This window comes from Giraffa tippelskirchi, chromosome 4 (assembly GCF_054371585.1).
Source record: "Giraffa tippelskirchi isolate mGirTip1 chromosome 4, T2T-mGirTip1v1.2.pri, whole genome shotgun sequence".
Taxonomy (NCBI): Eukaryota; Metazoa; Chordata; class Mammalia; order Artiodactyla; family Giraffidae; genus Giraffa; species Giraffa tippelskirchi.
Genome location: NC_137278.1, coordinates 209,302,343 through 209,329,938, shown reverse-complemented (window position 1 = coordinate 209,329,938; position 27,596 = coordinate 209,302,343). Strand labels below are relative to the sequence as shown.

General features: G+C 60.9%; 1 protein-coding gene across 1 annotated transcript in view; it reads left to right on the top strand.

Moving 5' to 3' along the window:
* CELSR1 (cadherin EGF LAG seven-pass G-type receptor 1) overlaps window positions 1–26,954 on the top strand; it is a 151,716-nt gene extending 124,762 nt beyond the window's left edge. Inside the window, exons 21-35 of the mRNA XM_081594991.1 lie at window positions 3,335–3,539; window positions 4,567–4,734; window positions 6,353–6,479; window positions 8,225–8,425; window positions 13,440–13,614; window positions 18,844–18,956; window positions 19,340–19,419; window positions 20,973–21,099; window positions 21,803–21,928; window positions 22,275–22,369; window positions 22,612–22,715; window positions 22,844–22,993; window positions 23,388–23,618; window positions 23,863–24,124; window positions 24,950–26,954. Of these exons, the coding sequence (XP_081451117.1) occupies window positions 3,335–3,539; window positions 4,567–4,734; window positions 6,353–6,479; window positions 8,225–8,425; window positions 13,440–13,614; window positions 18,844–18,956; window positions 19,340–19,419; window positions 20,973–21,099; window positions 21,803–21,928; window positions 22,275–22,369; window positions 22,612–22,715; window positions 22,844–22,993; window positions 23,388–23,618; window positions 23,863–24,124; window positions 24,950–24,974 (2,189 nt within the window). The 3' untranslated portion in view covers window positions 24,975–26,954. The remainder of the gene's footprint in view (window positions 1–3,334; window positions 3,540–4,566; window positions 4,735–6,352; window positions 6,480–8,224; window positions 8,426–13,439; window positions 13,615–18,843; window positions 18,957–19,339; window positions 19,420–20,972; window positions 21,100–21,802; window positions 21,929–22,274; window positions 22,370–22,611; window positions 22,716–22,843; window positions 22,994–23,387; window positions 23,619–23,862; window positions 24,125–24,949) is intronic.
* Window positions 26,955–27,596: the final 642 nt, after the last annotated feature.

Here is a 27,596-nt window from a genome sequence, read left to right as displayed (position 1 = left end):
AGAGAGCGTGTTGAAAAGCAGAGACGTTACTCTGCCAGCAAAGGTCCGTCTAGTCAAGGCTATGATCTTCCCAATGGTCATGTACGGTTGTGTGAGCTGGACTGTAAAGAAGGCAGAATGCTGAAGAATTGATGCCTTCGAACTGTGGTGCTGGAGAAGACTCCTGAAAGTCCCTTGGACTGCAAGGAGATCCAACCAGTCAATCTTAAGGGAGATCAACCCTGAATATTCACTGAAAGGACTGATGCTGAAGCTGAAGCTCCAATATTTTGGTCACTTGATGTGAACAGCTGACTCATTGGAAAAGTCTGCGATGCTGGGAAAGATTGAGGGCAGGAGGAGAAGAGGGCATCAGAGGATGAGATGGCTGGATGGCATCACTGATGCAAAGAACATTAATTTGGGCAACTCTAGGAACGGTGAGGGACAGGGAGGCCTGGTGTGGTGCAGTCCAGGGGGTTGCAAAGTGTTGGACACGTCTGGGTGACTGAACAGCATCAACAGCTATCTATGGTTCCAGGCATCCACAGGGGGTCCTGAAACGCAACCCCTGCAGATAAGGTGGGACGGACAACTGTGTGTGTGTGTGTATCTGCATATAGTTTAGTGTCTTGACCTAAAATCAGGCTCTTTCTCTGTGAGGGCGTCAGTGTTTCTGCCTCTGAACTGGCCCCTGGGTCACCCTCTCTCGGGGCCTGTAGCATCAGGAATGGACGCACACAAGGCTGTTTGCTTTAAGAAACCCCATGGGAGAAGCTGCTGTTACCTGCTTCCCTGCTCTCCTTGGGAAGCCCCCAGCTGATGCCCTGGCCCCCTGCACATGGCCTTTATTCGATATGGTATTTACTTAAGTTGCCAAAATGTCAGTTGACCAGCACAGTCACCCCGTAGTAAACCCACCGATTCTCTTATTGATAAGATCCCCCCCAGGGCCTCTGCGGCCTCCCCCCGCCACTTTCCCAGACACCTGACTTGCCACGTGGCCGGGAAGCTGAGGACCGGGACCCTAAGCTCCCTCAGCCCAGGTGTGGCTGAGACCCTCATGGATAGGCTTCCCGGGGTGCAGCCTGGCCCCCCGGTGTCCTACCAGCTGCTCAGGTGTCCCTCCTGGAAGACCCCCTTCTCCCCGGCCCATCGCCTACAGGGTGACCACGTGGGCCCTAGGGGCTCCAGGCCTCTGTCCACTCTCACCCCCGCCTCGGGCTTCGCCAGGCTCACGTTCTCCTTCCTCAGACACTGACTTTCCACCCTTGGCCCCGACCGCGTGCATGAATGCTGTCTGTTCCACTGGGGCGAGGAACCCCTGGATTCATCGTCCAGTTGGGGCCTCTGGTACCCGCCTGCCGGCTGATGGGTTGTTGGAGACATGATGGGCCAGTCACGGAAGAAACTGGGCTCTAGACCCAGCGGTTCGTCTGGGGCCGGGAGCTGACACGGGAAGGCGTGTGTGTGCTCTGGGGTCGTGATGTGCTCCCGAGAGGCCACCTTGATGCCTTGGGGTGCTGCCCAGTGCCCCCACCGCGGCCTCTCACATGATGCCCCCGGGAGGCGGCAGCCTTGCTGGAGGAGGGGGCCCGGGGCGACTGAACCTTGGCAGTGGGAGCAGACGGTGGGCGGCTTGGGGAGGACCGAGTCGGCTCCTGTGTGGGATGTGCAGGAGGGGGCGGCGTGCAGATGCCCTTGCTGCTAAAGACAGTTACCTCGGCTTGTCAGTCCGCGCCCTCGACAGGGCGGCGTCTGTCCCAAGTCGGAGGGCCTGGCAGGATCCCCCAGCCTGGGGGGCACCAGGGCCTCCACACAGGAAGCCCACGGCCTGTGCTGCCCGCCCGGGGAAGATCCCGGACAGCCCCGTGAAATGACCAGCCGGCTGAAGCAGGAGAGGGGGCCGTGCCTCCTGCACCTTCCAGAAAGCTGGCAGCCAGACCCTGAAAGCAGCAACCCTGGCCGCGGTCAGAGCCCCGCCCCGCTGACCCCAAAGCCAGAGTGTCGACCAGCCTGCCTCACTAAGCAGCCTGAGGGTGACTAACCAGGGTTGTTAACCAGCCTGAGGGTGACTAACCAGGGTTGTTAACCATCTTGAGGGTGGCTAACCAGGGTTGTTAACCAGCCTGAGGGTGGCTAACCAGGGTTGTTAACCAGCCTGAGGGTGACTAACCAGGGTTGTTAACCAGCCTGAGGGTGACTAACCAGGGTTGTTAACCAGCCTGAGGGTGACTAACCAGGGTTGTTAACCAGCCTGAGGGTGGCTAACCAGGGTTGTTAACCAACCAGACCCTGGCAGCCAGACCCTGAAAGCAGCAACCCTGGCCGCGGTCAGAGCCCCGCCCCGCTGACCCCAAAGCCAGAGTGTCGACCAGCCTGCCTCACTAAGCAGCCTGAGGGTGACTAACCAGGGTTGTTAACCATCCTGAGGGTGACTACCCAGGGTTGTTAACCAGCCTGAGGGTGGCTAACCAGGGTTGTTAACCAGCCTGAGGGTGGCTAACCAGGGTTGTTAACCAGCCAGAGGGTGGCTAACCAGGGTTGTTAACCAGCCTGAGGGTGGCTTGTTAGAGTTGCTAACCAGCCTGACTATGGTCAACTGGAGCTGTTAACCAGCCGCTGACTGGCATGGCCCTGAGCAGGGTGAAGAGGATGTGGAAAGTGGGTGGCTGCCTCGGGGCATCATTGGCTGAGCAGAGGGGAGTCTGCTGGAATTGGCTGGCCACCCTGAGCCTGGCCCCCTACCTGCAGCACCCCTATAATGGGGGCAGAGGAAGACCCTCTCCCACTGCCCGCCTCCCTGGAGCCCGTGCTGGGCGGAGATGCTTCCCGAGGTGACCTCTGGATGAGGCCCGGAGGGCACTCTGTGGGTTGTTGAAAGCGTGGGTGAGTGTGGCCGTGAGCCTCCTGCAAGGGTAGCGGGGAGCTGCTTTCTGTGGGTCCTAGGGGGTCTCTGGGTCCCCCACGGGAGCAGGATCGACAGCGTTCGACTGGATTCTTACGAGCATCGTGTCCTCAGGGTTCACCCACGCTGTGGCCGTGCGGGTGGACCACGTTTTGCCAGCCTGTCATCCATGGAAGGACACCTGGGTTGCTTCCACCTTGCGGCTGCCGTGACTCACGGGGCCATGAGCGCGGGTGTGCAAGCCTCGGTGAAGTCCTTGCTCCCGGCTCTTCAGGGCACACCCAGAAGTGGGGCTGCAGGGTCCTGGGCGGTTGTGTGTTCGCACTTCTGAGGAACCACATATGGTTTTCCACAGAAGCTCTGTGGACTTCCCTGGGTCGAGGAGGAAGCGGTCTGGTGGGCTCACAGGCATCTGGCCCTCGCCCTCACTGTGTGCTTACGTTGCAGAGGGCCCTACAGTGAAGCCGGCCGGTCGCAAGACCACCCTCCAGACAGCGCGCCCACGGCCCAGCGCAGAGACGGAGGGCCCGTCCAGGAGGCGGAAGAGACACCCCGAGGAGCCTGGGCAGTTCGCCATCGCCCTGGTCCTTGTCTACCGGACCCTGGGGCAGCTGCTGCCGGAGCAGTATGACCCGGATCGCCGCAGCCTCAGGTGAGGCTGACTCCAGAAGTCGGGGCTGGGGGGGATTTCCAGAAGGTTCCAAGGCGTCTGTAAGTCAAAATCTCGACCCCCGGAACATCTGTACGAGGACCCTGCACAGTGACCCTGGCTCCAGGCCAGAGGCCGCTGCCCCGCGCTCTCCCTTGGACAGGCGCTCTGAGTCTGCCTGGTGTTTCTGCCAGGAACGCCCCTCCCCGACTTACGCCCCCGGCTTGGCAGGGTCACTCCTGCTTGGAGCGCTGTCCCCTCGGCCCGGCCTGCCACCAGCTGCCAGTGACCCGAGCCCCAAGCTGTTCAGTTGCTCAGTCGTGTCCGACTCTGAGACCCTGTGGACCGCGGCACCCTAGGCTCCTCCGTCCTCCACCACCTCCCGGAGCGTGCTCAGACTCACGTCCACCGAGTCCGTGACGCGTCCAGCCATCTCATCCTGTTTCCCCTCCTCCTCCCGCCTTCAGTCCTTCCCATCAGGGTCTTTCCCAATGAGGTGGCTCTTCTCACCAAGGGCAGCTCAGTAAACACTGGCTGAAGAATCAAACGCCACCCACGGGCTTTGAGGCCTGAGCAGAGGCAGGTGCCCGTGGAGGCTTGGCTCTTCGCAACCTCTGAGCCACTCTCCAGCTCTCCTGCCCGGGGCTGCGGTCCTCACGTGCACCCCTCCCGGGGGCTGGACGACAGGGCTCCCTGAGCCGCAACCACGGCATCGCGGTCCTTTTCCTGGACGTTGCCCGCGGGCCAGGGTTGTCCAGTTCTGTGTTGTGGGGCCCGACATCTGCTCGCTCATTCCTTCTCTTCCTGTTGAATTTCCGAGTCCGCCTCTGTCCCAGATGTGGCAGGTGCTCGCCTGGTAAACCTTCGCCAAGCCCACACCCCTCCTCCTCCCCCCAGCCCATCACACGCGCTCAAGGGCAGAGGCCCTGAGCTCTCGTGCTTGGTCCGGTCCCTCCCGGAGAGACCCCCGAGCCTTGTCCTCGCCGAGGCCGCACGCGGGTTTGTCCTGTGCTCTGCTTTCTCCCCGCAGGCTGCCTAACCGGCCCGTCATCAACACGCCGGTAGTGAGCACAGTGGTGTACAGCGAGGGGGCCCCGCTGCCCAGCCCCCTGGAGAGGCCCGTCCTGGTGGAGTACGCCCTCTTGGAGACCGAGGAGCGCGCCAAGCCGGTCTGCGTGTTCTGGAACCACTCCATCATGTAAGGGAGACGTCATCCCCTGCCCTCATCGCCGTGTGTCTCTGGGGCGCTTTGCTGAGGCGGGGTGCCTGCTCACAGGTCCCCACAGCTCCGCTGGCAGAGCGTCCTGGGGGGGCGTTTGTCTGTGGTCCATTTCTCCCCTTTCAGTCCCTCCTGGGGTGTCAGAGCCCTCCATAAGCACAAGTGCGCATGGATGTACACACATGCACACCTGGAAACACAGACGTGTGTGCACACACACCCAGTTATGAGCACGCACATGTGTACGTGAATGCACATGGACACATGCCTGGAAACACAGATGTGCACACACGTGCAAAGGCACACACGGTGATCTCTTGAGAAGCCCAGCACGGGGACAAGGCCGCTCACCTGCAGGACTCCTGCCAACAGGTGCCCCGGTCGCCACCAGACGAGGCAGGGGCTCGTTCTGGACACGCACGGGGGCGGGAGTCAGACTGGGTCCAGGGTCCTCCCGCACTGACAGTGGGAAATCCCAGATGTGAGGGAGGGGTCCCCGTAGCAGATCAGGGTTCCTGACCTCAGCCGTCCCACCCCAGAGACCCACATGGCAGCTGCTGGGGCTGGCTTTACGGCTCAGAGGCCCTGCCCACAGCAGCAGCATCCGTCTGCCTCCCATCCCCGCCTGCCACGCTTGCACCCAGGACAGTGCCCTGTGGTCGCTCTGGTGCAACCCAGATCTTCCCTGACATTGCGGTTCCGCTGGACGGCGGGGTGTCTGCCGCGGGGTCTCTGCGGCACCGTGGACTGGCGCTGCAAAGCAGGTTTGGCTCGGCACAGACCACGCGTCACTCCCCCTCCTTCTGGTTTTTCCAAATTCTAGTTAACGAGCAGCCAGCATAGTGCCCGGAGGGTAGCAGACGCTTGGCTTACAACAGAGAATGAAGGGCCCCCTTTGAGGAGCAGGGCAGCGTTGAGGTCTGTCTGGCGCGCGCTGGGCCTGGCTGTCTCTCGTGGTCACCTGATTGGATCCCGGCAATTAGTGGGAGCGCTAATTATCGGCCCTGCTTTGTGCAGCACCTGCCGGCCCAGATCTTCACGTTCTTGGCAAACACGCGGGAGCCTTCACATCCCATTTCACAGATGAATAGACTAAGGATCAGAGGTGTCGCTCGGCTTTCCCAGAGTCAGGAGGGCAGGGCCCTGCGGCAGCCTGTCATTTGGGGCTTCCCTTCCGTAAAACGGGGTAACGATGGGGCCCCGCCTCCAGGCGGCTGCCATAAACCTTTGTGCAACGTGAAGATGAAAGTGTGAACAGATGCCCCAGGTTTCCTCTTAAATCACCGAGACTCAAAAGGAGACTGAAGCACAAAGTGGCTGTTTGAACAACTGACTAATGTCTCCGACAAAGAGCCCTGTGACACACACCCATTGAAGTTTTACTGCTGGATGATGCATGAGATGTGAACTTGCGAGGGTGCTCATTAGAGGCCTGGGAAGGGAAGGGAGAGGGTTCACACGTTCCCCGGGGCAGCCAGGCTGCGGTCGTCACGGCGGTGACGGTGGCGCCTGGCCAGGGCTCAGCAAGGACGTTGCTGGGCTCCAGCGGGGACGGGAGGGCCTCGGAGACCCCCCCTCACCCCCTTGTCCTCTGCAGCACCGGCGGGACTGGAGGGTGGTCGGCCAAAGGCTGTGAGCTGCTGTCCCGGAACCGGACCCACGTCGCCTGCCGGTGTAGCCACGCCGCCAGCTCGGCCGTGCTCATGGACGTCTCCCGGCGTGAGGTGGGCGCCACCCCCAGGGCAGCCCCTGCCCACCGGGCCAGTGTGTCCAGGGACCCGTCCCCCTGGAAAATCAGCCCGGCCCCCAAAGTTACCCTCCACCAGCTCTGCCTCTCCTAAGGGCTCTGAACAAACCGACGCCAAAATTGCAAACTGTGTTCCAGGAGGACTGGCCAGACTCTGTTAGGATTTCCATAATAAACCTCCCCCAAAGGGGTGTTCAAAGAGGCCACGTTGTAAGTTAAAAACTGTGATGGCCGCCCCGAACCTCAGGCTGAAAGGAAACTCCTGGAATATACACCTCACTTCAAAGACGGGTGCTCAGCAGTCTGTTAGGTGATGCGGTTTCTGCTGCACGTAAAGTTTTAAGGTCGAGATGGGGTGGGAACAACAGAGTTATTTCCCTCCAGTGCCATACACACTGCCCCTGGCAGGACAGAGGAGGCCCGATCAGAAGCAGCGGGCAGCTGATGTTAAACCTCCAGCATCTTCAGTGGCCTCCGTGGGCTTCCCATGTGGCAGTGGGCCTGGGAGCTGGCGGGGGCGTGTGCTGGTGTCGAGGAGCCGGCCCGGGCGCCTCGGGGACCTCACCCTGTTTTCAGGCCTGCCATGTGCCCCGGGCAGCCCAGCCATCATCCCTCCCGGGACTCCCGGTCTGCAGCAGCCCAAGTGTCTGTCACGTTCTCATTCTTGGGAGGTGAGTCAGTCACAAGTTGCTGCTGACGGGGAGTCAGGTGTCAACAGCAGAGACTGCCTCTGGGCGCTAGGCTCCCGTGGGCAGAGGCACTTTCCATGGGCAGAGGCACTTTCCAGCGGGAAGCACTGGGCTCCGGCCTGGACAGGGTTAATTGTGAATCATCTTTGTCCACAGAGGGGTGGGCTTGGGGGTCCCCTGATGGCCAGGAAGCTGGGCAGCGCCAGGAGCAGCCTCGCAGGCAAAGGAAGCAGAAGGAAGTCCAGGTAGAAGAAATTAGACAAGGCTAGGAACCGAGGCCCCCCCACCACGCCCAGGTACCTTGAAACCAGAGGCGTCCAAGGAGCCCCCAGCCTCGGGGAGTAGGTGCTGCTACAGCTTCCAGAACACTCGGTGCCCCCCTGGCCCACCCAGGCCTGGCTCCTTGCTTCCCCCTGGCAGCCCGGCTCACAGTTCTGTGCGAGTTCAGAACAGTGCTTTCTAGAAGTTACCATAGAACCAGTTTGTTTGTTCCCCAAGTACCGAACCCCCGCTGGGCACTGGACCCTAGACGGGTGTCCTATTTTGAAGAATATTAAAAAAAAAATCAGAGGGGATGACTGCGGTTTCCTGCAGCTCTGACACCTCTTGTCTTTTGTGTGAGCTGAGACTCTGTTCCAAGGTCTCTCAGCTCAGAATTTGGGTGGACAGGCTCCGTACCTGCCAGACAGCAGGAGTTACGTGTGAGGGTTTTTTTTGCTTTTTAGTCTGTTTTTACTATGGCATAACACACCTCACATGAAAGGCGCCATCTCGGCCAAGTCTGAGTGTACAGGTCATGGGCACTGTGTCCGTCCACGGTGCTTGCAGCCGTCACCCCCGGCATCTGCAGAACTTTGCCATCAGCCCAGACTGTTCGTTTCATTGTTGTCCTTGGTTTCTGCTCCCCTGAGAGCCACGTGGTCGTCACCCTGGCTCTTGTCCGCAGTAAGTGTTAATGTTGCTTGATTGTGCAAAAGCGCCGTCACAGCCACGACCCTTACCGTTCTCCCGCCTTTGGCCCACCCGCCCACAGCATGGGGAGGTCCTGCCTCTGAAGATCGTGACCTACGCGGCCGTGTCCTTGTCGCTGGCCGCGCTGCTGCTGGCCTTCGTGCTCCTGGCGCTGGTGCGGACGCTGCGCTCCAACCTGAACGGCATCCACAAGAACCTCATCGCCGCGCTCTTCTCCTCCCAACTGGTCTTTGTCATTGGGATCGCCCAGACCGAAAACCCGGTGAGGACCCTGCCCCCGGCCCCCCGTGGGGCCACCTGGGTGCACGGACGGGCTGACCTTCCTCCAGGGCTGGAGCAGGAGGGGTCCTCTAACCCGTTCTTGGGGCCGGGCGGCGTGTCTGCGGCTGTTTCCAGGGATGGGTGAGGCTGAGAGTCTGGTGGGAAGTTGGGGACCCAGGCCTGGCACATGGGCCTGTTGCTTTGCCCTCTGCAGGAATCTCCCTGCAAGGTCACCTTGGGAGCCAAGGGCTCTGTGCACGTCAGCTCTCACTTTCCTGATCCAGACGCTTGTGATTACATCAGAGAGTACGCTCATGAGACCCCAGAGTCCTGCGAGCTGTCACTTGAGCCTGAAGCCATCCCTGCTGGGCCGCGTCTTCCAGCCCTGCACTTTCTGGGGAGTCACAGCCACACTCTCCGTGAAAGCACTGGCGTTTAGGACAGGCCCAGAACTTGGCGAAGCGGTGGTCCTGGGGTCAGCAGGGTGACGAGAGCAGGGAGCTTGTGGAGAGAGAGAATCGTGGGGGAGAGGAGGGAGGGTGAACATCAGTGTGATCATGTTAAATATGGGGCATCTCGCTCAAGCCACCCCAGGTCACGTGGGCTCCTGGGGCGTCACATGGGTTCATGGGGTGTTACCTAGGCTCCTGGAAGTTATCGTTAGGTGATTATACATTGATATGATGGACCTCACAGAAAAATCCAGACCAACCTACAGACACATTATGAGAAATAATTAAAGAGTTTAGCAAGGTAGCTGCCTATTATGGGGCCAGATGTATATAATCAGTTACATTCTTGCCCACCAGCCACGGTGTATTTAAAACGTAGCATACAAAGGAGGGGGTGGAAACGACAGCACTTGGAGAACCTGGTCAAGACTGAAGTAGTTTGGCTTCAGGGAGGAGAGGATAAGATACTGGCTGCAGCCAGAGCGGGGGCAGGGCACAGGCACTTCTGTAGGATGTGAGCCATCTGAGCCCCAGAGAAATGGCTGGCGGGGCTGGGTCGAGGTCCCTGGTGCGTGGGGTAGGGACCTGCCCTGGAAGGGGAGAGAAAGGGAAGGAGGAGGAGGGAGGCTTGTGGCTTGGTCCCCGGCTGGCTGCGAGTGGCTTTTCCTTTTTCACAAAGGAGGTTTTCAGAGACCAGGGGTCACAGCCCCTTGATGGGGGAGAAGGAGGAGGCACGGGCTCTGTGCCCAAGGCTTTACCTGCGTGCTGTGCTCTTGGCAACCTCCCTGGGGCCCTGGGGGGTGGTAGCATTCTTGCTCACAGGTGGGGAGCCCTGGGGCTGGCCAGGTTGAGTGACCTGGCCCAGGGCCGACAGTTCATCGTGTCTTAGTTCAGGTGTCCATCACTAAATGGTGACCCCGATGGCCCTGGGAGGACATGAGGCCAACTGACTGTCACGTGTGCCTACGTAGTGATGGCAGGAAGTTCAGAGTTTACTCACCTAATTCCGATCTCTCCCGCGGTGAGCAGTGGGACCTTACCCTTTCAGTGGGCCGTTCCAGCTACCACCTGCTCCCAACATAGGTGTCATTTCTCCACTCCTCATGCAGTGAGGACTCGTGGTTGTCACTGTATTAAATCTACCCAAGACCCAGACCCTATAAGCACTGCAGTCTCTGTCCACGGAGCCCACTGTCAGACACAGACATGGATGGGGTGGTGGGTCAGGAGTGTCAGGTGCCAACCTGGCACTGCGGTGGCTGATGGGAGTGCTGCGCCAGCTCAGAGGATGGCTGAGCAGGACGATCCCATCACTGTCCAGTAGGAGGGTTCCAGATCTCTGGTCATCTCTGTTTGCAGGCAGCCCTGTGCCACAGACAGCCATGACCAGGTCTGTGTTTTGGGAAACGGACGGTGGTGACAGGGAAGAAGGGTGGGTAGGGCTGAGGCTGGAGGTCTGAGAGGCACCAGGACGGCATCGTCCTGGGTCTGGTGGGTGGAGCCGCACCAGGACAGTGGGGAGGCAGGAGGAGAGGGCCAGGAGTCTGGACCAGGTGGACATGGAGGGAGGGGGCAGGAGGAGGGGGCGATGCCTCGAGTGTCCAGAAGGGAGCGCCACCAGGTGAGCCGGAAGCAGTGGCAGGTCTGGGTGAGCAGGAAAGTGCAAAGCTGCGCGTGGGGGGACAGCCCTCACTGCAGGAGGAACCGTGTCTGTGCGAGTGGACGGCCTGGAGAGGATGCAGTGTTAGTAAAAAGATGCAGACAGCATTACTGGCTCACTGGCCCGGGGGCCCTTGCAGGTTGGAACTCTCCGTTCTCTGACCCTCTGGAGGAGGGTGTTAGGGAGAGAGGCAGGGCGTCCAAGCAGATGACCTTGAGAGGGCTCCATGATGACCTTGGCGGCTCGCCAGGTCTGGCACAGAGGACGGGCCCATGTCTGTCAGGCTCCCAGGGCAGGCGGGGCGCTGGGCTGGCTGGGCTGCCCCTCTGCACCCGCCGGGCTCAGCACCCCTCTCCCTGCCCGCGTGTCCCTGTCCCTTCCCCCCAGCCGGGGGGGAAGAGGGGCTGCGTGACTCAGGGCAAAACCCCTCAAGGGTGTCTTTGAGTGGTCTGAACAGAGGGACGGAGAGCTGGGGACGGGCCACTCCTCGCAACCAAACCCGGCGTGAGAAACGCTCAGAGGCTGTCGCTGGCTTCAAGCTCTGACTCACCAGCCCCTGGAAGGAGAGCCGAACGGCCTCCACGCGCTGGTGAGCACGAATAAGAGGAATGCCGTGCACATAATTCTGGGGCTTGGCGCCACGCCTGGTTTTGATGGGTTTTCTGTAAACTCAAGTCCCCTCTCCGGGCGAGGTTTTCATCTCCCAGATTACTGGCAGGTTGGAATGATTTATTGTGCATTAGTGTTTGCCTTTGTTCTGTTTCTGGAAAAGGTAGTGCCTTTGGTGCAGAAGCCCCTGCATGTATGGCCCCATTACATTTTAAAACATCGGCTTCTGACACGTTTTTTCCCCCAAAGGTGGTTTTGTGGGTTTACTTTTCATGTTATATAAGGCAGCGCACCAGCCTCTTCCCCTTCTTCATTCTCCTGAGCCAACCGTGGGTCAAAGGTGGCTCAGTGGTAAAGAATTCTCCTGCCAGTTCTGGAGACGCAAGGTTCAATCCCTGGGTCAAGAAGATCCCCTGGAGAAGGAAATGGCAACCCACTCCAGTATTCTTGCTGGAGAATCCCATGGACAGAGGAGCCTGGTGGGCTTCAGTCCACGGGGTCACAAGGAGTCGGACACACATGAGCCAGCTGTGCTTTGCACAGCGGGGCTGGGGGTTGGTATGGGGCGGACCTAGCCTTAGGCTCACCCTTTACGGCCAGGCTGACCGCTCTGCCCATCCCTAAGGGTGGAGTCCCCCGTTTCCTGTGCAGCGTCAGAGGCAGAGGGCGTGTCTCCAGTCATCACCTAAGATTCTGTTTTTGTTTCTGCTTGGGCTCCCGCTTTGTGCTGCATTGGACAGATGTTAATCCTAAAATGGGTCCCTCCCACATCTCCGGGGTCCTGTTCCTGGAGAGAACACCAGGTAGACTCAATGGCAGGTGGCACTGGGCCCCGGGGACCCCTCACGGGGAGGCTGCCCGGGACTGGACAGAGGCCTCGGCGTGCATCAAGTGGTGGCCCTCCGTCTCCAGCTCGGTGTCTGTTGGGACGGAAATGTCTCCTTGGCACCGACACTGAAACCCGGGGAGGTCGGGCTGGCCAGACAGCACCGAGGATTGGACAGGATGTCTCAGGGGGCGTGGCTCCGCGGGAGGCGTGGCCCAGCTGGGTATGGCTCCGCGGGGCGGGGCTCGGCTGTGGGCGTGGTTCCATGGGGCGTGGCTCCGCGGGGCGTGGCTCCGCGGAGGTTGGGTGTGGGGCCCCCGCAGGGCTGGCCAGGGACTTTCTCCTCCTCGCCTCCTCTGTCCTTCCTCTACTCTTCTGCCTCCTGGGACCTGGAGGGAAGCCTGCCCAGCCTCTGGGCCTTGGGTTCCCGGACCGGGCAGCCAGCCCCCTCCCAGCAGGACGGGTGAGGCTGCTCTGGGCCAAGGCAGAGGTCTTGAAGTTCCGTCCCTGGGCACCTGGGACTGAATGTGCACCGATGGCCTCAGGCTGGACGCCCCGGATCCCACAGTGTCCCCAGCCCCGTCCCCCCACCACTACTTTCCTCCTATTCTCGCCCCACCTTCGGTGTCCAGGGACTCAGGGCTGGTCGCCAAGGCCCCCAGAGGCCGGGAAGCTGAGCCTCGACTGTGGAGGTTGACTTTCTCTTCCCGACACTCGGCCCCACCAGCCGGGGACAGAAACAGAACAAACGCTGCCCACCCTGCTTTCTTCCACGGGAGGCAAAGGCCCAGATAAATTGGCACAGGCGCGGTGACTTCTTTCTTATTTGATGGCGAGGTCACAGTCCTGAGGCTCCTTCCCGCCGGCCACATCCCTGGACCGGGGACCTGCAGGAGAGACCGAGTGGTGGATGAAGGCCACTGTCACCACTGGGGCCACAGCCTGAGCTGCCTCCATGATACGTATTTTTTAGTGTTAAATGAAATGTCAACATTTAAAAATTTGGAGGCTTGAGGTGAAAATACAAATTTCCAGCTTCTGATAAAAACTCTAGAGGCTGTGTGCACCCATCACCCCGGGTTAGGCTCGCTCGTGGCGCTGACCCGGGTTGGGGGGCAGGTGTCCTGGGGCCCCCAGGCGCCTTACTCCCTGCGTTCTGTTCCGCGTCCGGAGCCTGAGACGCTGGCACTGTTGGTGCTCAGCTGCACCTGGGTCAATCAGGGAAGACGACTGAGCTGCTTTCCTTTCTCAGACCTGCGTGCCCTCCTGTTTGCGAAGTGCTGGATTTGGTCCCTCTCCAGGGCCGCCCCCCCGGCCCCTCCCGGCCCCGTGCCGTCGGGCCCTCACCCCACCCCCACTCCCTCCAGCCCCCCCACCCCCAGGCGCCCCCACCCCCGTCCGGAGCCGCCTGGCTGTCAGCTCCCCGTATAGGGTCGCGGGCCGCACTCAGCCGCAGCCTCTCCCACAGTTTCTGTGCTCGGTGATCGCCATCCTCCTGCACTACGTCTACATGAGCACCTTCGCCTGGACCTTCGTGGAGAGCCTGCACGTCTACCGCATGCTGACCGAGGTGCGCAACATCGACGCGGGGCCCATGCGCTTCTACTACGTGGTGGGCTGGGGCATCCCGGCCATCGTCACAGGTGAGCATGCGCAGAGCGGCCACGCCCAGCCAGGGACTGACCACCACTCCCGGGACCAGCGGGGCATCGCAGGAACCCGCGGCAGCGCCCCCAGGTGCTGGCAGGGGAGCTCTCTGGCCCCCTGGGCACTCAGCACCCCCATCTGCTCACAGGAGTGTGATCACTCAGTGTCTCCTGTCAGGTGTGAGCACATTGAGGGCTGGGCTCAGACCATTCAGGGTTGTCTGTGGCACCTAACAGACAAACACTCCCATGTCTGCCTGCTTTGTGGACAGATGGTTGGGTGGATGGGAGGTGAATGAGGGACAGATGGGTGGGTGGACGGGTCGGTGAGTGGACGGATGGATGGATGAGTGGGTGGATGGATGGATGAGTGGGTAGGATGGATGGATGGATGGATGGGTGGGTGGATGGATGGGTGGGTGGGTGAATGGGTGGATGGATGGATGGGTGGGTGGGTGGATGGATGGGTGGGTAGGTAAATGAGTGGTTGGATCAATGGGTGGGTGGGTGGATGGATGGATGGGTGGGTGGATGGAGGGATGGATGGGTGGATGAATGGATGAGTGGATGGATGGATGTATGGGTGGGTAGGATGGATGGGTGGATGGGTAGGATGGATGGGTGGATGGATGGATGAGTGGGTGGATGGATGTATGGGTGGGTAGGATGGATGGGTGGATGGGTAGGATGGATGGGTGGATGGATGGATGAGTGGGTGGATGTATGGGTGGATGGATGGATGAGTGGGTGGATGGATGTATGGGTGGGTAGGATGGGTGGGTGGATGGGTAGGATGGATGGGTGGATGGATGGATGAGTGGGTGGATGGATGTATGGGTGGGTAGGATGGGTGGGTGGATGGGTAGGATGGATGGGTGGATGGAGGGATGGATAGGTGGATGGATGTATGGATGGGTGGGTGGATGGATGGATGGAGGGATGGGTGGGTGGATGTATGTATGAGTGGGTAGGATGGATGGGTGGGTGGGTAGGATGGATGGGTGGGTGGGTAGGATGGGTGGATGGATGGATGGGTAGGATGGATGGGTGGATGGATGGATGGAGGGATGGATGGGTGGATGTATGTATGGGTGGGTAGGATGGGTGGATGGGTGGGTGGATGGATGGATGGAGGGATGGATGGGTGGATGGATGGATGGGTGGGTGGATGGAGGGATGGATGGGTGGGTGGATGGAGGGATGGATGGGTGGGTGGATGGATGGATGGGTGGGTAGGATGGATGGATGGGTGGGTAGGATGGAGGGATGGATGGGTGGGTGGATGGATGGATGGATGGGTGGGTGGATGGATGGATGGGTGGATAGGATGGATGGATGGATGGGTGGATGGAGGGGTGGATGGGTGGATGGAGGGATGGATGGGTGGGTGGGTGGAGGGATGGATGGGTGGGTAGGATGGATGGATGGATGGGTGGATGGAGGGATGGGTGGGTAGGATGGATGGGTGGATGAATGGATGGATGAGTGGGTGGGTGGATGGATGGATGGGTGGATGGATGGATGGATGGATGGATGGAGGGATGGATGGGTGGATGGAGGGATGGATGAATGGGTGGATGGATGGATAGGTGGGTAGGATGGATGGGTGGATGGACGGATGGATGGATGGATGGGTGGGTAGGATGGGTGGATGGATGGGTGGATGGATGGATGGGTGGATGGGTGGATGGGTGGGTAGGATGGATGGATGGATGGGTGGATGGAGGGATGGATGGGTGGATGGAGGGATGGATGGGTGGGTAGATGGAGGGATGGATGGGTGGGTGGATGGATGGATGGGTGGATGGAGGGATGGATGGGTGGATGGATGGATGGATGGGTGGGTGGGTGGAGGGATGGATGGGTGGGTAGGATGGATGGATAGGTGGGTGGATGGAGGGATGGGTGGGTAGGATGGATGGGTGGATGAATGGATGGATGAGTGGGTGGGTGGATGGATGGATGGGTGGATGGATGGATGGATGGATGGATGGAGGGATGGATGGGTGGATGGAGGGATGGATGAATGGGTGGATGGATGGATAGGTGGGTAGGATGGATGGGTGGATGGACGGATGGATGGATGGATGGGTGGGTAGGATGGGTGGATGGATGGGTGGATGGATGGATGGGTGGATGGGTGGATGGGTGGGTAGGATGGATGGATGGATGGGTGGATGGAGGGATGGATGGGTGGATGGAGGGATGGATGGGTGGGTAGATGGAGGGATGGATGGGTGGGTGGATGGATGGATGGGTGGATGGGTGGGTGGATGGATGGATGGATGGGTGGGTGGGTGGATGGATGGGTGGGTAGGATGGATGGATGGATGGGTGGATGGAGGGATGAGTGGGTGGGTGGATGGATGGGTGGGTGGATGGATGGGTGGGTAGGATGGATGGGTAGGTGGGTGGATGGAGGGATGGGTGGGTAGGATGGATGGGTGGATGAATGGATGGATGAGTGGGTGGGTGGATGGATGGATGGGTGGATGGATGGATGGATGGATGGAGGGATGGATGGGTGGATGGAGGGATGGATGAATGGGTGGATGGATGGATAGGTGGGTAGGATGGATGGGTGGATGGACGGATGGATGGATGGATGGATGGATGGGTGGATGGATGGATAGGTGGGTAGGATGGATGGGTGGATGGACACATGGATGGATGGATGGGTGGGTAGGATGGGTGGATAGGTAGATGAGTGTTTGGATCAGTGGGTGGACGGATGGAAGAAGGAGTTAATGAATGACCAGAACACTGGCACCTCCTCAGCACACTTTTCACTAAATATCAGGAAGTCAAAGTTTGCTTCCTGAGGGGCAAGATCCCCACTGGTATCACAAAGGGTGAGTGGCACCCTCTCTCCTCGCAGCCCCTGGGTTCTAGAGACCCAGACAGGGAGTCTGAGGCTGGGGCAGTTGCTGCCCCAGGGCTCTGTCCGGCAGCCACCCTGGGGTCAGAGCCGGGGCCCATCATCGTGCCTCCTGGTTTCCACGGTAGCATCTCTGACTGCTCTGCTCTCTCCTGCCCTGCTCCCGCCCAGACAGTCTGGGCAACGGGCTCTCCTGTTGTGACCCCTCTCCCTGGGCTCCCGGGGACCCTGAGTGACCATTGTCACCTCCATCCAGGGCTGCTGGGGGGGTGAAGTGGGGCCTCCCTTGCCGGCAGCCACCTCTCTTGACCCAGAGACTGAACCTGGCAGACACACTACACCCCGTGTCTCTGGTCAACTCGTGAGAAAGGTGCTGAATCAGGTGGTGTCTGAGCCCCAAAGACCGGGAAGAACAAGGGCTCAGAGCAGCGGTTTTCAGAGGTGCCCCCACTGCCTGTCTGCTGAACCCCTGAGGCCAAGACCTGGTCATGCTTGGACACTGAGGACACTCCCTTCATCTTTAATTTCATCTTCAATCTGCCCAGAGCCTCAATTATTATTTGGGTTTTGTGTTTTTTTTAGTTAGCAAATTAACTTCAGAGACCAGAATGTCAGATTTTATTTACGTTAAATTCTATGAAGAGAAGTGAAGAAGTCAGGTCAGAATTATTTGCCAATTTGCTTATTTTACAAAGCGAAGGGTTAAAGTTTGCCATCTAGTTTTCTGGGCTTCCCTGGTGGCTCAGACGTAAAGAATCTGCCCGCAATGCAAAAGACCAGGTTCGATCCCTGGGTCGGGAAGATCCCCTGGAGAAGGGCACGGCAACCCACTCCAGTGTTCTTGCCTGGAGAATCCCATGGACAGAGGCACCTGGCGGGCTAAAGTCCACGGGGTCGCAAAGAGTCAGACACGACTGAGTGACTAACACTTCTCTGTGCCCCCAGTAAACTTAGTGTGGCTTCTGGTCTGTAATGTACCCCGTGGCCAGTTATCCGCGGCCTGGGGCTGTAGTAGTAGTTGTGATGGGAAAGGAGTTCGCTGCACGCACAGGTGACGTCCCACCTGTAGATGAGCCCCAGTCCCTGATGGGCAGCCCCAGGGCCACGTTCAGGGAGCCAGTGTCCTGGCCGGCATGGGTTGAGGTTCAAGCACAGGTGTTCTCACTTCAGGGCTTCCGGGACGAAGTACCACACACTGCAGGGATTAAAAGACAAACAGAAGCTTATTCTCTCGCAGGCCTGGAGGCCTGAATGCAGAATCAAGGTGTGGGCAGGACTGCTCTCTTCCGGGGGCTCTGGGGGGAGTCTGCCCCGCTCTGGTCCCCCTGGCTGCCGGCAGCCCTGGCCTTGTGGCTGCGTCCCTGCAGTCTCTCCTCCGCCGTGTCTGTGTCCAGACCTCCATCTCCTCCTTCTTCTGAGCACACCAGTCATTGGACGGAGGCCCCACCCTAAATCCAGGATGACCTCATCTTAGATCCTCAGCGTACTTCCATCTGCTAAGACCGTATTTCCACACGAGGCCGCATACAGAGGTTCAGAAACACCATTCAGGCGGCTCTGAGGCAGCCACGTGGGAGGTCACGGGGCCGAGGCCATGCCGAGCCCCCGCTGGGACATGCGAGGCCTTCATAAAAGAAACTCGAGCCCCCACGAAGGGCTCCTGCGCCGGTGGACCCGAGCTGGGTCCACGTGGGCGCTCTGAGTGGGGCCGTCCTCACCTGCGAGCCGGAGGTGCCGACCCCCGGCTCACATCATGGGCGCTGTTGGCCCCAGGCTGGCTTGAGGGACGCAGCGAGGGGGCCAGCAGGGGGCTGCCTCTTACAGGTGGCCTCTCCCCCCAAGTCAGTGCCCTTTCATCTCACACCCTCCTGGTCGACCCCGATCTGGGCAGGGACACCAGCTGTGCAGAAACGCCACTCCTCTAAGGCGGCTCTGGAGTCTCAGTTCAGATCGTTCACATTTCTAACTTGCCTTAAGAACGGTTTTGTGTGCTTTCCTTTTTTTTAACACCTAATCCCCTTGCAAAAGAACTTAAGGTGGTCCCCAGGACCTTGGCTGGAACAAGGCGTGGTTCTGGCCACACCCCGGCCCACGTGGACCCCCACTCCAGCCCGGCCCGGCCTCGGGTCAGTCCCCAGGCAGCCTCGCTCCCATCAGGTCTCCCACATGCTGGGCCCTGGGGACACACGCCCCCAGCCCCACAGCCTGGCTCCTATGAGCCCTCTAGGGTAAAGAGTCCTGCCTGGGGGGCTGGGGTCACCCCCGTTGTGGCCGCACCCCATCGGGCCGGCCCTAGGAGGCGTCCTCTCCCCGGGGTGGCCCTCACTCGTCCTCTGCCTGTTGTCCAGGACTCGCGGTGGGCCTGGACCCGCAGGGCTACGGAAACCCGGACTTCTGCTGGCTGTCCCTTCGCGACACCCTGATCTGGAGCTTCGCGGGGCCCATCGGGACTGTGATAGTTGTGAGTGCTCAGAAGCCCTGATTCTCAGGGGCGTGGTAGGCTGGGTGCCCCTCGCATGAGTTGAGTGGTGTTGAGAGCCAATGGGTTACCGGCTCCACTGACCATCTGCACAGGACTGGAGGGGCTGACCTCCTGGTGATGAAGCCTTGTCCTCAGACCTGTGGATTCCAGCCTTTGGTCCATGTCCACGTTCACACTGAGGCCACTCCGCACCCACCCCCAGCAGGCTCCTGGGCCCTGAGGGCTCATTTCAGGGGTGCCCCCCGACGCTGAGATGAGGGCTGAAGACCCCTAGAAGCCTTTGGGTTGTGAACGTGTGTTGTGACAGTACTGTGAAGGCTGCCACCGGACTTCGGGATTTTCTGTTTTGTTTTTTTTTTCAGGTCAACACAGTCATTTTTGTCCTGTCTGCAAAGGTTTCCTGCCAGAGGAAGCGCCATTATTATGAAAGAAAACGGGTTGTGTAAGTTGGTGCTAAACTTGGGCGGTGGGCGGGACCAGAGCCAGCCTCATATGAGACCCCCGCCAGGCAGAGCCTGTGAACATGCCCGTCACCCAGCGGGTCAGCTACTGGCCTTTCCGGGCCAGGTCAGGGGGTCACAGCAGTGGGGATCGGCGGGCCACAGTGGGGACAGGCCAGCTGCGTCTGGACATGTCTGGGCTGACCCCGGCGGGCCTGGGGTGGGGGGTCGGGATGGCAGTGTGGACCAGGGAGGGGGTGCGCTGGATCCCAGAGGTGTCCGGGGTGCAGGACACACAGGGCTTGGTGGCGGAGTCCCCGAGGGGAGACGGGTGAGCAGTGATGCCCGGCATCCTCGCCTGGGACTGGCGGGGGGGGGGGGGCAGGGACAGCAGATGGGGGAGGTGCCTGGAGTCAGACGGGGTGGGGGCAGGGGCGGAACATTCCAGGCGGTGGTGATGATGGTGATGTTGGTGCCACAGGAAGGGAGGCGCTTGCCCATTGAGAGGACGCAGCACAGCGAGAGTGGGGGCCCCGCAGAGAGGGCGCCTCCAGCGTTTGGAGGTTGGACGAGGGCGGGGGACCCACAGAAAGGCCTTGGGGAGGCAGGGCGGCAGCTGAGAGCACAGCGTGGAGTCCAGGAGCCCCGAAAGGGTCAGAGCAGGGGTGACCACTGGGCCGGGAGACCCAAGCTGGGGGCCAGGAACAGAGGGTGTGTGAGGAGGGCTTCGAGGAAGCAGGAGGGTCCTGTCCGCGCAGTCTCCGGAGGAGCAGAGTTGGAAACAGCTGTGAAGGGGCAGAGACCCCGGGCAGGGGACGTGGGGCAGCCTGGTCATCGGCTCCACCGCCCTCCACCTCCTCCCCCACGTGCACGCACCTTTCCGAGCACTTGATTCACCTTAATGCACACGGTCTTGCCACCCCAACGACCCCACGACCCCATGACCCCATGAGGGGTGCACCTCGCCAGCCCCCTGACAGCTGGGGAGACAGAGGCAGAGAGCGGGGAGCCCTAGCGAGTAGCCTGCACGGCAGGCCTGACTCCCCTCTTCTTGCCCCTCACCTCCTCCGGGTCCACGGAAACTCCCAGGCCTGTGCACCAGGCTCCCCCACATCGCTGTGGACATGGCCTGTCCCCCGTCTTGGCCCCGAGCTTCTTATTTACTTCACTTCAGTTCAGTCACTCAGTCATGTCCAACTCTTTGTGACCCCATGGACTGCAGGGCACCAGGCCTCCCTGTCCATCACCAACTCCCGGAGTTTACTCAAACTCATGTCCATCGAGTCAGTGATGCCATCCAACCATCTCATCCTCTGTCGTCCCCTTCTCCCCCTGCCTTCAGTCTTTCCCAGCATCAGGGTCTTGTCCAATGAAAAGACCTTTCTCTTTGCTGGTTAATTCCTCGCCTGCGTTTCGCCTCCCCGCTAAGCTCCACCTGCTTTTTCCCCTGTGAGCCTCGTGGTAGATGCCTGGAGAGGGGGTGGGAAAGAACGGGGGGTGGGTGATGGCGGAGGGCGGGGGATGCCCGACACTCAGCCGGTGCCCCTGCCCCCAGCGCCCTCCTGAGGACCGCCTTTCTGCTGCTGCTGCTCATCAGCACCACCTGGCTGCTGGGGCTGCTGGCCGTCAACGGCGACGTGCTCACCCTCCACTACCTCTTCGCTGTCTTCAGCTGCTTACAGGTGGGCAGCTGGGGAGTGACCCGGCGGGACCGGCCCTGGGGCGGTCAGGGCTCACCCATGCTGCTTCCTGCCCCTGGGGAGACCCTTGACCTGCCATCCAGGCTGCATCCTGGCTCTCCGCACACACAGGACCGTGCCACGGCTGTCCGGCCGGGGTCACCGTGGTGTGTGCGGGGTTACGGCAATGCCTCGTCTTCCTGCTGCCAAAGACGGGCCTGCTGCTGCAAACCCAGCTCTGTCCGGAGCACCCCCCCCAGGACCCCGCTCCACGAGCCCCTGTGTCTGTCAGGACACAGTGGTCTGCTCAGCTAGAATGGGCCTCACCCTCTCCCAGCCTGGTGTAGACCCTGCTGTGTCCTGAGAGTGCTGACCATCTACAGCCCACACCGAGGGCTTCCCCAGACCCTGACTGATGATGCGACATTGGAGGCCCAGATGCCCCGCGGGCTGGGGCCCGGGGTCGGGGGGGTCCTCCAGGCCCTGGGCGGCAGGCTGCCTGCCCTGACCAGGCCCCCTCTGGAGAAATCGAAAGCGCCCAGGGCAGGGAGGCCAGGTGTGGGCCGTGCTGGGCATCCACACGGTCCTGGCGGCCAGGCCTGCCCCGGGCACCGTCAGCTCTGCTGAGCTCTGCACAGTCTCCGGGCGGGCCAGGCCCTGGCGTCCCTCCCAAGGCCGAGCCACGCTGACCCCTCCCGCCCCGCAGGGCCTGGCTGTGCTCCTGCTGCACTGCGTGTTCAACAGGGAGGTCCGCAAACACCTGAGGGGCGTGCTCGCCGGGAAGAAGCCATACGCTGACGACTCGGCCACCACGAGGGCCACCCTGCTGACGGTAGGGGGCGCCCGGGGGCCCCGGGGCCTGGGGGCCGGGCTTGGGGGCGTCTGGACCAGATCAGACACAGCCCCTTGGTCTCGCCTCCCCCCACCACAAGCACGTCACAGACCCTTCCTTGCAGCCTGGGAGGAGCAGGTCGACAGGGCGGGGTCTGTCCGGGCACAGCTCCTGGTCCCCTGAGCGCGAGACCAGCGGGGGTCCTGACCAGGGGCAGAGAGGCCGCTGTGCCCGGCGCCCAGCGGGTGCAGGCAGGGTGCTGCGTGGCGCCCTGCAGAGGGGACTCAGACATTCCCCACGGCCCGGTGGCCTCTGCTCGGCCGCTAAGCAGCCCTCCGCCCCGCAGCGCTCCCTCAACTGCAACAGCACGTACGGCGGGGAGCCCGACATGTTCCGCACGGCCCTGGGCGAGTCCACTGCCTCACTGGACAGCACCGTCAGGTCAGGCCGCGCCGGACACCCTGCTGCGGTCGCGGGGGCGGGGGGCGCTCCCAGAGCAAACGCCAGCTTTGTCGCCTCCGCCCCGTCGTGTGTCCCTCCGTCTGGGTTCCCGCGTGTTTCCCTGTGTGCCCGACGGGGCCGCCCTGGCACACGCACGAGGCACAGGGTGAGGGCGAGGCTGGGTGGCCAGTCACGTGTCCCCCCCACGCAGGGGCGCTGAGCCCACCCTCTCCCCTCTCCAGGGACGAAGGGGGCCAGAAACTCAGCGTGTCCTCGGGGCCAGCACGGGGCGGCCACGGGGAGCCGGACGCGTCCTTTGTCCCCAGGAATGCCAAGAAGCCCCACGGTACGTGTCCCGTGGGGGGTGGCCTCCCTCTCGGGGGGCCGGCTGCCCCGAGGCCCCCACCCCTGGCCTGGGCCCAGGTGGCTCCACTCGGCCCTTGACAGGAAGCCCCCCCTCTGTCCCCTCCCCAGGCCACGACTCAGACTCAGACAGCGAGCTCTCCCTGGACGAGCAGAGCAGCTCCTACGCCTCCTCCCGCTCGTCCGACAGTGAGGACGATGGGGGCGAGGCTGAGGACAAGTGGGACCCAGCCCAGGGCCCCGTGCACAGCACCCCCAAAGGTGAGTGAGCCCCAGGCCATGCACGGAGCAGACCTCAGCCGTGGCCTCCCGCCCCCAGGGCAGAGCTGCGGCGGCGGCAAGGACAGCCCCCTGCTCGCCATCCGCAGAGCACAAGCAGGGCCTCCTTGGGACTCTCCCGCAAGAACTCCGTGGAGCCAACCTAACCGCTCGGGGAACACGAGGCTCCTGGGGACAGGGGTGCAGGGGGCTTGCAGCCAGGGACCCCGTGTTGGGACCGGCCCTCCCTGGGTCCTGGCGTCCCCCCCCCGGGCCTGCGGGTGAGGGGCGGGGGTCAGCGCCCCTCCGGAGAGGCTCAGCCGAGCGGGAGCGGGAGATGGTGGGGCTCATGAGCTGAGCCGGCGTCCGCACGTTGAGGGTCTGTCTTGCGCCTCAGGGGACGCTGTGGGCAACCACGTCCCGGCCGGCTGGCCCGACGAGAGCCTGGCTGGGAGCGACAGTGAGGAGCCGGGCGAGCCGCCCCGCCTGAAGGTGGAGACCAAGGTCAGCGTGGAGCTGCACCTGGATGAGCAGGGCAACCACTGCAGCGAGCGCCTCCCGGCCCGGGACGGCGGGGGCCCCAGGCCTGCGGCCGCGCCACCCAGCCAGCCCCCTGAGCAGAGGAAAGGTGCCGAGGGCCTGGGCTCCCCAAAACTGGGGGCTGGGGAGTCCCTGCTCCTGGGAGAGGGGCCCGGGGGACGGGATGCTCCAGAGGGGCCACCCCCCCCGCAGGACACAGGGGAGACCCGAGAAGGGGGGGAGGCCCGCGGCCGTGCCCACAGCCCCGCGTGACTGTCCTTCCCCGAGTCCCCCGCGTCCGGCAGGACCAGCCTGGCCGTGACATCCTCCATCTCCCCCAACCCCGGACCCAGGCATCCTGAAAAACAAAGTCACCTATCCGCCACCACTGACCGAAAAGACGCTGAAGTCGCGGCTACGGGAGAAGCTGGCCGAGTGTGAGCAGAGCCCCGCGTCCTCACGCTCGTCCTCCGTGGGCTCCAGCGACGGGCTCCGCGCCCCTGACAGCGCCATCACCGTCAAGACGCCGTGCCGTGAGCCGGGCCGCGAGCACCTCAACGGGGTGGCCATGAACGTGCGGGCCGGCAGCGCCCAGGCCCACGGCTCCGGCTCCGAGTGAGTAGGCTGGGCCTCGGGAGGGGCGTTGGCGGTGACTCCCAGCCAGCCTCCCCTCGGCTTCCCATCTGGAGGGTGGACGCCGGGTCCAGGGGGCCGTGGGCAGGGTCTGAGCACAGGGGCGCACCCAGGTTGAGGCCTGGGGGCCGTAGGGGGGCTTCCACTCAGGAGAGCTCTGTGGGGGTCAGGAGGAACCAGCTGGAGGTGGGCCAGACCCCCTGTCCTGGGGGCTGAGTCAGCCACAGCCCTGAATCCTGTCCAGCCCTAAAATTCTAGGATGTGAGAGTATGTGGAACTAAGCATCGTCTCCTCGGCCCGGGGTCGTTGCTGACCCATTTCGTGGTTGAGGAGACTGAGGCTAGGGGTGGGGGGGGCACCTAGCCGCAGAGGCGTGGAAGTGGGCTCCAGCTCCAGACCAGTCTGCTCATGTCTCCAGATGGCCCAGGGAGGTGGGAAGACTGGGACCTGGGTCTTCTAGTACATTAACAGAATGACTTTCCTAAACCTAGAGAATGAGTCTGGTTGCCAGTGGCGCTCCGTGGGCCCCTGTGAGGCCAGCTCTGTGGAGGACACTCAGATGAGCCTGGGTCTCTGTGGCCCCTGTGGGCGGGGGTGCAGTTTCGACCTGCCCCGTCCCCTGCCTGCCAGTGTCACTGTGTCCAACACGCGAGCTTGCCCTCTGTGGAGCCTCCAGGCGTCCCCTGTCCCCCGAGTGGGGGCTCTGCCCCTGCACGACCTCAGACCCAGCCCCGCTGCTGGCTCCACGGGTGGCAGGGCCGTCCTCGCTGACCCTCCGCCTGCCTGCCGGCTTCTTCCCACGTGCAGAGGCAGTAACGAAACTTCAATTTGAACCGTCAGGAAACCGTGAGACAAGCCCGCCACCTCCACTAGGCCTCTGTGCCGTGTGGTCACGCTCCTGGGCCTCGGAGCCCCAAGGCCCCCGCCGGGTCAGCGAAGCAGGCCCCAAGGGCAGGGGTCCCTGCAGGGGCAGCCCCACGACTGGTGTGACTGAAGGTCCAGATGCGAAGCCCTGAGTTGCCTGGAGGCTCCGGGCCCTTAGGCCCCGTGACAAGTGCCAAAGGCCACGGGGGGCTCGGACTCCCAGAGCCGCATGGCTCAATCCTCAGACTGCAGAGCCCAGACCGTGTGCCGGCCTGGCCGGGACCGGGCCCCGCACGAGAGCCGCCTAGAGACGAGCCGCCAGGCCGGCTAGCCACGACTCAGGGCCCCGGGCCAGCAGCTAGCTCCACAGCCGTCTGCAAAGGCAGCCCGTGTCTTAAAGCAAATCCCTTTGCTTTGTTGCAAACGTGTAGATACTTTTGTATATTTGTATGGAACTTTGAAAAGGCAAAAACCTGTATATTTTGCATCTGTACTGAGTCTACACTGGGAGATCTGTGGGGGTGATCTCTCCGTTTTTTCTATGAGGAAGATCGCACAGCCAGCCTGGAGTCTGGCATGCAACCAGCAGTAGGTATCCCAGGAAAGCAGAGATGGGACGTGTGTAGGGCATGTGCTGGACCGAGGTTCCCATGCTGCTTCCAGCCAGGAGCCCGGAGCCCATGGGCGTCACACCTGGCTGCCCCGGATGAATCTGAGCTGCTTGCCTTCGGCTCCCACCTGCCTGGATGTGGGTATGGCTCCGAGACAGGACCACCCGGGACTGGGCAGGACTCAGGAGCCCTTCTGAGCGCAGATGCAGGTGCACATGGCTGAGACGGGCATGCTGGTCAACTCCCACCCCCTCGCCAGGCCCCTCTCAGCCCCGCAGGGCCTCCCCGGCCCCCTCCCCGGGCGGGGTGCTGCAGATGGGGCGCCCTGTCTCTGCTCCTGTTCTCGGCAGGACTGTCGAGTGTTCACACGTCCCCGATTCAGGCGGGGGTGAGGCCTTCCAGGACGTCACGTTCCTTCCTGCCAGTTTCCCAGTTCTTTGAGGCTCCGAGGAACTCCAGGCAGGCGGAGGTCTCACCCCCAGAGTCGGACCAATTACTTCATTTTGCTTCAAATGGCCAATTGTGCGGAGGGACAAAGCCGCAGCGCACTGTTCAATGGTTACCAGGCTGTTTTTGGGAAATTCACACCGAGGACCGGCTGGGACTGCCCCTCTGTGGGCCGTTGGTGCAGCGTGGCCCGAGGGGCTGTGGAACGGGGCCCAGAATTATTCAGACACGTCTCATTTCAGTGTTTCTTTTGTTCTCTGATCGGTGCCCAAATAAATGATCGGCCCAGCTGCTTCCAAATATGAGAAAGCGTAAAATATGATGAGAATCAAGTAAAATGCAAAGATGTCCATAGACTGTATTGTTCTAATGGAAATGCGAGTGGTGTTTGTGGCGTAGACGAAAGCTTATCTGATACTGGTCCAAGACCACAAGCAAAAGTGAAATGAGATCCCAGAGCCCTCACAGCAAAATGAATTATAAATGTGCCTTAGCGGGGAAGTGGCCTTTTCAAGACACAAAATAATAGTACCTTCAAATGTTTACCATGGAGGAGGCATTTTCTAAGCAAAAAAAAAAGTGGAAATATTTTTGATTCTTTGAACACTCCATTTTGTTATTATCCCATATTCTTCTGCAACTGGATTTTGCCCCTTGAGATGTATTTAGTTTTTAATTAGATCAGAACTGTTACCAAAAAGAAAAGTCAGTTATCATTAAGACAGGAAAAATGTAAACCTATTTTTGTGACTTAAGACTTTATGAGAAATACTAGACACTGGAGAGGTTTTTTTTTTAACAAATGTGTATTTATTAATGTTCGGAACACTGGAATTGCAACACAAATGAGGAAAGAGTCTACAATAAATTAAGGTGTTTTTGAATTTGTACTTCTGCACCGCTTTCGCCCCATCCCTACCTACTTCTGCACCCGTTCCCTCCCTGTTCTGAGGCAGCCCTGGAGAAGGTACCACGAACAGGATGCTGACAAGCCTCGGGGGCAGGAGCCATTCTAGAACTTTCTGCATGTTCTTCTGTTCATTCAGACTCTTGCACCTCACACTTCAAAATCTTCCAGCCCCAGTCTCTATTTCCAGTCCTTCGGGGACTCCCGTGAACACAAACGGTTCCTGTGGCTTCATTCATCTGTGTTCATTCTTTGTATCTCTCTGCTCTTCAGGTTAGATCATTTCTAGAGATGAATGTTCTTTTTCTTTTTTGGAGGGGGTGGGGAGAGGAGCCTCAAATCATTTTACTTACATAACAAAGGAAAGGGTGACCCAAGGCTAGAGGATTTGGGAGTACTTGGCCTGCATATTTAAATACACAAATGATCAATCTATCTATGTATGTGGGGTAACACACATATAGACACAGTTGGGCTTCCCTGGTGTCTCAATCAGCAAAGAATCTGCCTGCAATGCAGGAGACCCAGGTTTGATCCGTGGGTCAGGAAGATCCTCTGGAGAAGGGAATGACTACCCACTTCAGTATTTTTGCCTGGAGAATCCCATGGAGAGAGGAGCCTGGAG